At 34.1% G+C, this 11116-nt stretch overlaps 1 protein-coding gene across 2 annotated transcripts; it reads right to left on the bottom strand.

Moving 5' to 3' along the window:
* Window positions 1-7011: 7011 nt before the first annotated feature.
* On the bottom strand, window positions 7012-10488 carry LOC124936789. Of its 2 annotated transcripts, none has more exons than XM_047477317.1 (5): window positions 10105-10488; window positions 8809-8935; window positions 7836-8086; window positions 7464-7637; window positions 7012-7326 (listed from the first exon to the last, which is right to left on the bottom strand). In XM_047477317.1, exons 1-5 carry the CDS (start codon window positions 10282-10284, stop codon window positions 7240-7242), a joined length of 819 nt encoding a protein of 272 aa, XP_047333273.1. In that variant the 5' UTR covers window positions 10285-10488; the 3' UTR covers window positions 7012-7239. The 2 variants fall into 2 exon arrangements, with proteins under 2 accessions (XP_047333273.1, XP_047333272.1); XM_047477316.1 differs by having other exon boundaries at window positions 7836-8089; window positions 10105-10487.
* Window positions 10489-11116: the final 628 nt, after the last annotated feature.

Below are 11116 nucleotides of genomic sequence, written 5' to 3'. Positions count from 1 at the left end.
GTTCAAACTCTACTCTCAGGTGGATTTCGAGGAAATCCGGCTGAATGGTTCAGCGAACGGGTCGACACGACACTTAACCGGGTCTCCGAACTCGAGAAGACAAACGAGAGTCTCGTGGCCGAAGTAAAGGCGCTCTCCGAACAAATGGCCGAAATTCTAAAGGCTAAGGTGAACGCGGAAGCCGCGGCTGTAGAGGCTGATGCTCAAGTGGCTAAAAGGGTCCAGGATGCGCTGGACGCCGAAGTTAGCAAAGATAAAGAGGCGCCGCGATCGTCTCAACCAACCGAAGCGGAAGTGGAGGCCGCAAGAATGGAAAGAGCAGAGGCCATATACCCAGGGTTTGCTGAGAAAGTGGCCAGTCAGGCTGCGGAGGATGCCGCACGGTTGGAAAGGGAAGCACGGAGGCTGGAAGGCTATGCAAAGGAAAACGAGAAGAAGAAGGCGGCCGCCTCCGCTTCAGCACCGAAAAAGAGAAAGAGGGAGGCCCCTAAGAAAGTTCGGATAGCCGAGATGCTCAAAGAGGTCTTTGAACCGGTCATTACGGGTACATCGCAGCAGGCCGACCAAGTCGAGGATGAAATCGAAGAACAACTGCGGTCCCGGTCTACAAGAAGGCGAGCTTCCGAACCGACCGGTCAACAGCAACCGAAGAAGAAAAAGAAGAGCATCTATGACTTCACGGACTCTGAATAGGGACTATCCTTCTTTTCTTATTGGCCTTAGTATTTATATATATTTTGTCTTTTCCGGTTACCTATATATAAATATATAGTTATTTTTGAATCCGGCCTTATTTTGCATTTCTACTTAGTTTTGATAATTTTAAATAAAATAATCAAAAAGGGAGAAATTGTTAGATAAAAGATAAAGACTCTTCCAAAACCCTTCTCAAAATTCTCTCTCAAAATTTTTCGAAAAATTCTCTAAATCATTCTCAAAAACCGGACAAACAAAACAACCGGCCTACGGTTGCAAACTTACATGATTTTGATAATTTTAAATAAAATAATCAAAAAGGGAGAAATTGTTAGATAAATTCAGACCGGTTCAAATAAACCTAACTTAAATAAATTTCCCATGTAGGAACAAGCAACCGGACCGGATGAACAAAAGAACCGACTAAAGAAACCAAACCGGTCAAGCTACCAAACCGACTAAGAGTATTCGGAACATGACCGCACAAAGAAAGGATCGGCCAAAGCTTAAAACCAGAATCATCAAACAGCCGATCATCCACAAGAGAGGAATAACCGGAAGAAGTCCGGTTACATCACTCACACCAAAAGCCCTTCGGCCAAGTCAAATGACCGGCCAGTACAAGAAGACATTTCGGGTATCTGTTGAGAACGATACCAAAGGAACAGGCTGAACACTTCCATATTCATGCAAGTCTGAGGAAAAACTGTAGGCTGCAGAAGACAGTACTACCGGATCCTTCCACTTCGGGATAAGACAGAAAGGAAATCTCCCAAGTACAGACAACTGTCCAACAGACAGTGCCTAAATCAAGTAAAAGACAAACCCGGCAGGTTTGTCCTACACACCGGAAGAACAGACCGCCAGGTCTGAGACAGAGCACCAGGTCTGAGGAAACGACCGCAGGTCTGAACCTCTGAAACACTGAATCACTGCACCTCTGATCAGCCAATCAGATTCAAGGCAGTGAAATATGACCGTTGGCATATTTCACCTATAAAAGGAGGTAGCTGAAGAAGAGTAAATGCAGTGACTTAAGAAGGATATACGTTGTGGCACATTTTTGAGAGAGCATATACTACAAGTGATAAGATTGTGCTGTGTTAGAAAGCCTAAGTGTTGAAAGTTGAAGTGTGTTTTACAATTTCAGTGTAAATTGTAAGAGTGTTATCGAGCAGGAAATAAGTCTCGATCGGTTTGTACTTGTATTCCTTAGTGAATATCCTTCTCGCGGTTTCGAGAGGAAGGGGTGACGTAGGAGTTTTATCTCCGAACATCCATAAAACCTGTCTTGTTATTTACTGTCTGCCGGTTTCATCACTAGACCGACTTATACCACTATAACCGACTTAATCCTAACCATACCGAACTTCCAGGTTACCAAAGCCGATCCATCAAACTTCAAATCTCCACTATACAATACCGATTCTGCCTATCATACAAGCGTGCCGCTTCAACCTGAAAGCAAACCTCTTCCGCGCTTGAACCTAGTTCAAGGGTTTGTGACAGGTTGTGTAGTATTGAAACCCCGGTGTTAATCTCTAACCGGATTAATCACCACCCTTCGAGTGTGAACCGCTAACCGGTCCAACCCCGGTCCTCTAGCGGCGACCTAGATCCTAACAGTTTATATACCGCATAACTTCGTTTCGTTTAGGTTAGAAGTAAGGAAGATAGATGATGAAAAGAATATTGAGAACTCTAACTGATATATTTATTTGATGATTATTGAGCAAAAGTTAAGAATTGTTTTTTTTAATTAGAGGAGAACTGAAATTACACTCACAGCTTCCGCTTAAATCAAAATATTACTTATCTTAGTGTCTAAATTCAGAAAAATTGATAGTTGAAGCCCCAAATGGCTCAAATTAAATTTTGAGCCCCATATGGTAAAAATGTTCAAATTTGAGCCCCAAATGGTAATTGGGCCATAATAATTTTCTTTTTTTCCAAATTATGTGTCATCGATCAAGAAAAGTGTAAGAAACTGTCGTCGGACTATTTCGTCATTCTGATTTATCATCATCAAGGCACCAACTACACTTACAGCTACACCTGCACCTAGACCTAGGTTTTATAATGTACCTTATTATTTATTGATAATAATATTTAACATAAGTTTATATACCGCATAACTTCGTTTCATTTAGGTTAGAAGTAAGGAAGATAGATGATGGAAAGAATATTGAAAAGTCTAACCGATATATTTATTTGATAGTTATTGAGCAAAAGTTAAGATTTTTTTTAATTAGAGGAGAACTGAAATTACACTCACAGTTTCCACTTAAATTCAAAATATTATTTATCTTAGTGTCTAAATGAAAAAAAGAATATTATAAAATATTTTATAAGAATATGATTTGTTGTTGTGTTGTTGATGACTTTAGTTTAGTCCATCTTGAATAAGGAATGGGTATTTGTACCATCTTCATTATTTCTGTGGAAATTGTTTAAGTTTGAAAGAATTGAAGACTAAGACAAATTATTCATTTAATCTTTGAACATCATTTTACAAAACCATTTAATATTTTTTTCATATATTTGCGATTAAATTTTATAAGTACATTTTAAGTTTATGACGACATAATGTGTGGCTGTGTCCATCACGGGGTAAGAAAGAATGGGTGGTTCTCTAATTAGTTCAAATTTGTTGGAAATTTACATTTATCTTCATTTTGACAAATTGTTAATAAATTTACTAATATAGGTCAAAAAAAATTAATTACTATATATTAATTGAATAAAAATACTTTAATTACAAGTTAAACAAGAAAAAATAGGGTATTTGAATAAGAGTATTGATAAACACAATGACTCTTTAGCGAAAACAAGACCACGAATCCCACGTGGCCTTGCCAGCTAGGAGAGAGAAAAAGCAAAACAAAAATAAAAAAGAAAAATATTTCAGGAGATGTACCTGGACCACCAGCTTGAAAAAATAATATGAAGTGAACACGAAGGCAGACAATGAAGTGAACATACACAAAGGAGTTCTCTTACCATTTTCGATCGAAAGAAGATGAAGAAAGTAGAAGAAGTCGAGGATGCCGGAGAGAAAAAATTCCGGCGAACCCCGATTTCTTCTCTAGCGTTTTTTCTCTCCGGCATCCCCGACTTCTTCTACTTTCTTCATCTTCTTTCGATCGAAAATGGTAAGAGAACTCATTTGTGTATGTTCACTTCATTGTCTGCCTTCGTGTTCACTTCATATTATTTTTTCAGGCTGGTGGTCCAGGTACATCTCCATACAAGACTCCAAGATCTCCAAGGACAAGGTAAATAACATCTTCTCTTTTAGAATCGTAGATCATTTTGATGATTTGAAGATCGTTTAGGTTTTTGCAGTTAGGGTTTGGGATTTTAATGATTTTAACGATAGAAAACTATGATTATTGTGTATTTGCTGCATTATGGGTCCGGAAATGGATGGTTTAGAGACCCGAAAGTATGATTATATAATCTTTGGCTGTTATGGGTCCCGAAAATGTGTTTTCGGGACCCAAAAGTATGATTATATAATGTTTGGCTGTTGTTATTGGTTTAGTTGCAGAACTAATTTCAATTAGTATTGTAAAAAGAGTAATTTCGAGTCCCGAAACCACTCATTTCGGGTCTCGAAACTACTCATTTCGGGTCCCGAAACCAGCTTTTCTAGTCCCGAAACTAGCATTTCTAGTCCCGAAACCAGTATTTCTTGTCCCGAAATTACCATTTTAGGGTGATTTCAGACTCCGAAATAGTTTCTATACGATCTTTTATGGCTATTTTATTTCTTTTTTAAACCAATAATCTTATTGTAATGTTAATTTGAATTGTAGGTCATGTATGAAGATCCAGATCTTTTTATTGATTAAGTTAATGAAGAAATGAGATTATTTGAGATCTCCCAAATTGTAGGTTGTATTTTAAATGTGATATAAAGGACAAATTGTAACATTGTAAATAAATTTTTAATTATGTAAATTTCTAGTATAACAACATTATCTTCAATTATTTTTGATTCATTATAATGTTTCAGATTAAAAAAAATTCAAAAAAGTGTCCCGAAACCAATCATTACGAAAAAAAAAAAAAAAAATTGGCCGTTTCGGGTTCCGAAACCAGCTTTTCTGGTCCCAAAACTAGCATTTCTAGTCCCGAAACCAGCATTTCTTGTCCCTAAATCACCATTTTAGGGTGATTTCAGACTCCGAAATGGTTTCTATACAAACTTTTATGGTTATTTTATTTTTTTTAAACCAATAATCTTATTATAATGTTAATTTAATTTGTAGGTCATATATGAAGATCCAGATCTTCTTATTGATTAAGTTAATGAAGAAATGAGATTATTTTAATTTATTTGAGATCTCTCAAATTGTATGTTGTATTTTAAACGTGATATAAAGGAAAAGTTGTAACATTGTAAATAAATTTTTAATTATGTAAATTTCTAATATATAACAGCATTATCTTCAATTATTTTTGATTTTCTATGATTCATTATAATGTTTCAGATTAAAAAAAATTCAAAAAAGTGTTCCGAAACCACTCGTTTCGGAAAAAAAAACTTTTTTTTTACCGTTTCGGGTCCCGAAACCAGCTTTTCTGGTCTCAAAACTATTCATTTCGGGTCCTGAAACCAGCTTTTCTAGTCCCGAAACCAGCTTTTCTGGTCTCGAAATTAGCATTTCTAGTCCCGAAATTAGCATTTTTTATCCCGAAATCACCATTTTAGGGTAATTTCAGACTTCGAAATGGTTTCTATACGATCTTTTATGGCTATTTTATTTTTTTTTAAACCAATAATCTTATTGTAATGTTAATTTGATTTGTAGGTCATGTACGAAGATTCAGATCTTTTACAACCCTAATCTAAATCGATTCAGCAGCTAAACCATAAACGTTAAACATAAATATTGATATGACAATCATTTCGAACGGAAGATAAACGAAAGAAAGAAAAAAGACTTTCTATTTCAATCGATCGGAAGAGAAGAAGTCGATGAAACGTTTCAGTAAGATCGACAGTGGGTTGGGTTTTGGGAAATTGAAACGAAAAATAAAGAGAGAGATTGTCGTGGGGGTTTTGGTTTTGGGAAAAAATGAAACGTTTCATAAACGGAAGAAGTCTTACCATTTTGATCGATCGAAAGAGAAGTCGGTGAAAATGAAATAAGAGAATCGTAGGTGGCTTTAGGAAAAATGAAACAAAAGAGAAAGAGAGAGAAATAATAGAATTTTGGTTTTTGGAGGAAATAGAAAGTTTCAATTTTATTTTTATTTTTTCTCTCTCCTAGCTGGCAAGGCCACGTAGAATTCGTGGCCTTGCTTTCGTTAACTTGTCGTTGTTGAGAATATCATTTCTCTTTGAATAATATGTATATTAGAAGATTGAGGCTATCATTGTAGATATTCAGAAATAGACCTCTTTGTCACGGGCTAACTTTCGAATGCTTGATTTCCTCGACCCGTGCGGTCCTAGATTAGTATTGCCACAATGCTAACTAGTCAACCTGTTTGAAAGTGCAAGAAGGAAACTTTAGAGTGAGAGTGAAAGCTTGGAGAATAAGATTGAATTGTATTACTTGGTGCTTGGCTTAATGACCAAGGCTTGTTTATATACATGGGAGGAGATCATTCTAGATACTCTTTTATCCTAGGTCTTTCTAGAGACTTCTAATATTTAATTATATTTTACAAGTCCTAGAGAATTCTAGAGACATCTTCCTACTTATTTACATTAAGGACTTCCTAGAGAATTCTAGAGAAATCCTTGGAAGAAAGAATCTGGGCACTTCTAGAATGTTCTAGAGAACTTTCTAGATATTTCTCTTTTGTGAGCTGGTTTTCCATCCAACTTAAGTGGACCATGACATCTTGCACAAAATTGTAGATATCTTTCAATCTAATATTTATAACTTATTTATTGGCTCTCTCTTGGAAGATAGTACATTCTTGTATATTAGAATTATTATTTTAATATATAATATAAAATATTAATTAATACACACAAAAAAATACATGTCATTATCAACAGATCAATTGCTTTTTCAGAAACAAAATATTTTTAATACATAATTAAATTTTGTAGATAAATATAATATCTTTTTTCTATTAAAAATTATCATAAACAAAACCACTTTTATGTAAAATTGTATTATTTAAAAACAAATTTTTACAATTGGAGGAAGCCAATTGAACCGTTTAAATTTTTCGTAAATAGCCTAAAAGAACAAAAATAGAAGAAGACTCCTTAAATGATATGAATTATTTCAATGGAATCATTATATCATCACTATCATCCTAACAAGTGAAATTAAAACCAATCACCCATGACACAACTTAAAAGTCATAATAAATTAACATATATGGGACTTTTACAAGTTGCATTACAATTCGATGTAAAAACGGGTAATGTTACATAAACCATTCATTAAAAAAAGAAAGCAACATATTAAAAATGTAGTATTACTGATGAAACATAATCAACTTTGCTCGGTTGGCTAACCTCTCAAGAAAGTTACTCTTCAGCATTATCATAATCATCATCTATCTCTTTATTTAAAATATATCGGGATTGAATCGACCAGGAATGGAGTTTCCTTGTTGTGCTTGTTGCAGATGCATTGACAGCGCATAATTGTTCACCTATAACAACACATAATATAAGTCTCTAGGAAAATGGGGTTTTGTTTTTCGGTTTATTTTAAAGTCCTATGTCAAACAAACAAAGATTTGAAAAACAAATTGAAAGAAGGACGCTGCATATAAATGAATTTACTAACCTCAAGTGTTCTCATCTGCTCCTGATATTGGGATATCATTTGTTTGAGATGTTGAACTTCCTGATTCTTATCTTCATATTCTTTCTGTCTTTCATGCTGAATCGATACAGCTCGTTTCAGAATTGTGTTATCCCTTAGCAATAATTCAATTTGCTCCTTTAGCATCATGTTCTCCTGCAACAACAAACAAACATGTTGGCTTCGAGTACAACAATACCCTTTCCTGAACTTTACTCAGGTGGTCTAAGTTGGGATCGAACCTGAGACCTCAAACTCAGCCTTTTAGTTCAAGACCCTAATTAAGTCCAATCCAATCGACACATTTGATTGTGTGTTAAATGTGTTGTCAACAAAAAAGAGCTAAAAACTCACCTTATGAATGTCTTTTGTTGCCTCTGCAGTGGTGTTGTTGTGACTTGCTCCAATTGACTTCTCGAGGCTTTCTAGAACTTTTGTGGCACGACATCTAGCATCATCTATGCTAGATGCATTCATCATTTCATTCACCAACAGTTCCACCCATTCAGAACCATCCCTTGGGGTGGCGGCGAAGTTCTTCTGCTCTAAAGGCGACTCAAGAACAAGAGGAGCTACATTTCCATCCACAGCCACAGACACTCCACCTGCTACATTATTTTAGCACATACATACGTACATACATACATATCGATTCTCTTGTTAGTGAATAAACCTCAACTTTGTATACTATACACTTATGGTATATATCCCCAAAAGACCTAAAACATGAGTGGCCAGAGAGTACATACACTTCAAAAAATTTTGAGACATATTGTAGTGGATCTAAACAGAGGCAGACAAGAAAACTCAGTCCGCAATCTGTCACAATCACGATCCCATTGGAAAATTGCTGAAAGTGATTTTCTTTTGTTTGGGTATAAGATTGTGTTTTTTGGATGATGATCCAAATAATATTGTAATTTTGTGTATCATTGGGCATAAAAATCATGATGCATACAATTTTCTATATCTCGACCTATATTATTTTCTAAATGATTGTGATTTTTTAAAAACATAACAAATGTAGATTTTGTTGTATCATTATCAACATCATAATACCAAATAGGCATAAAAGCACAACAATGAAACCCCCTTATCCTTCAAAGTTAAAATTTTAGTAAAGAATGGTAAGGTAAATGAAACAAATCTAAAAGTGGGAAACGAAAGATATGTTGCACCTACCTTGAAGATTCCTATCTAAAACAGAAATACAAACATGAACATATAAGTTTGTGAATGTTAGAGAAAATGAACTAATGATTGAAGCAATGTGGACCTCGAGACTTGAAACCAGCCACAAGTACCAAAAATAAAATAAAATTACTACCTTTCTCTGGCGATGCATTTAACTGGGACACAATATCAGGGTTACCATGTCCAAGAGAAAGCTCATGTAAGCTCTTGATAGCGGAATCCAAATCATTACCGCATTCATTCAGGGTTCTTACAAGATCCTGAAAATCAGAACAACCTATCACTATTCAGTTACTCTGTTAGGAAAATGCCTCCAAATGGCCTGGTTAGGGATTGGAATTAAAAGAACCAAGGGATAATATGATAGACAAGTTGAGATGAGTGAAATCCAATAACGATGAGAGGTCAAGAGAACTGTTCTTCAATTCATATGTTTCATTTACAGCTAGTACCTCTATTTATAAGCATATAGGTTGACTCATATAACGAACTAACATCATGTCCAACAATTATCTCACAACTTACGATAAAAGTAAATTAGATGATAAACTTTAGGAATGGCTCTTACCATTGAGATTCTAACAACACAAAACTCGATATGTACTTCTTTCTTATTTGGTTTGATGAGCTTTAATACCACTTGGTACACTTCGTGAGGCTTAGGTTTAAAAGCAAAAAGAAATAAGGGAAAATTGAGTAAAATGTTGAGAGGAAAAATTTTTGGAGAGAATTCATTTACAGCTAGTACTTGTATATAGAATAGAGGTTGCCTCATAAAACAAACTAATAACTTATCTAAACTTGGGTAAAAGTAGACAATGCTTATGAAAGTACATAAATGTATTCACTATTGCATAATGAAAAAAACCCATTTGCAGTCAAAATACTTGCCAGAACATGATAATCAATCACATTGGGGCTCAATTGTGTGCTGACTGTAAAAACAACACAATCTTCTTATTCATCCTTCATTTTTTTCTTCCCACTCATAGGTTTTTTGTATGACCATACATTTTACCACAGGAAATTGCATTATTCTTGATCATAATCTTGCCTCATGAACCTCTAAAGAGTAACATCTCACCAATCAACAATATACACCAACCATGAAATCACAATCTCTGCCCTAAATCTCTCATATGCCTAATATCCTGCTCCATAAACACTGATTCTCACTGTGTATGATCACAAAATTATTTTCTGGAACATGTATAATTTTTCAAAATTGTGTATGGATTTAGATATCAGATCGTTTGAATGTTTGCAGCAGACGAATACAAGAACCTATTTTCCATAATTCACAACTTCAAACAACTTTGTTTAAATCTATAGAATCAAACCTAGGGACCAAATCCAACTACAATCGAGGAAAAGAACAAGAACATAAGAATAATTTGTTCTAGGAAAATGAAATCTAGATCTATGGTACCTGAATATCCATCCGAGGAAAGAGAAGTCTGAGCTGATCGACAAGTGAGGAATTGGAAGGACAAGGATGAACTGGAGACCTTGAAGAGGAACACCGGATCCTCTTAGGAGCCGGTGATGATTGAGGAGATGATTGTAGGTCTTCGAAAATGGATCTCTTGCCGCACAGAATAGCAGACATCGTTCAATCTCTGCCCGCTCCTTGTTTTACGGAAACAATTCGGAAATATAATCGACGAAACAGTTCGATCTAATTGGTTTCAGGATTGGATAGTATGAAAGACGTAAGGGTTTTAGCGATTGGAAAAACCTAGATAGAGAGAGAGATTCGAATTCGTTCTTTGATGATTACTTTCTCTCTTGCAAGTTTTTCATCGCAAAGATGCCGTCGGTCTTCTTTTATAAGGGTGGATACCTAAGCGGTTGTTTGCGGCAAAGGGAAAGTTTTTTCTTGGGTTATTTACAAAGATAACTTCTTCATTTTTAAATTATTCTTTTTCAAAAAAAAATAATAATTTTTATTTTAAAATAATTATAAATAATAAAAATAAGAAGTTACATAATGTAAAAAAACAATCAATGAAATAAAAACAATTAAATGAAAATCTAAATATTAAATAATATAATAAATTTATAATAGAGAATTGATAAAAAAAAAAAAAAAAATACAATGAGAAAGAAAAGAGTAAGATGAATGTGCAATTTAATTAAGTGGATTAAAATTTTAATAAAAGAGAAAAATTTTAAAATTCAATAAAGTATTTAAAAATTTAAATTTATAATTCATTAAAGATGTGACACATTTTTTTAAAATATTTATGTTTTTTTATCATTTCTCTATACATAAATATCCATATATAATATACATTTTATATCTAATAAAAAAATTATATTTCTCAATATAAATGAATAAAAAATAAAAAATATATAAATATTCATTCTCTTCATAATAATATATATATATATATATATATTATTCTTTATAATAAAAATAAATTTAAATTAAGAAAAAT

The sequence above is a fragment of the Impatiens glandulifera genome, chromosome 4, assembly GCF_907164915.1.
Source record: "Impatiens glandulifera chromosome 4, dImpGla2.1, whole genome shotgun sequence".
In the NCBI taxonomy this organism is placed as follows: domain Eukaryota; kingdom Viridiplantae; phylum Streptophyta; class Magnoliopsida; order Ericales; family Balsaminaceae; genus Impatiens; species Impatiens glandulifera.
The sequence above is the reverse complement of the archived record's forward strand: the minus strand, read 5'-3'. Positions and strand labels throughout refer to the sequence as shown.

Excerpts from the sequence above, each read along its gene's own strand:
- LOC124936789 (XM_047477316.1), bottom strand. The coding sequence starts at position 10,284 with ATGTCTGCTATTCTGTGCGGCAAGAGATCCATTTTCGAAGACCTACAA. Across the intron at positions 8,090-8,808 it reads AAATGCATCGCCAGAGAAAG|CAGGTGGAGTGTCTGTGGCT; the intron begins GTAGTAATTTTA and ends AAAATAATGTAG. Across the intron at positions 7,327-7,463 it reads AGCAGATGAGAACACTTGAG|GTGAACAATTATGCGCTGTC; the intron begins GTTAGTAAATTC and ends GTGTTGTTATAG.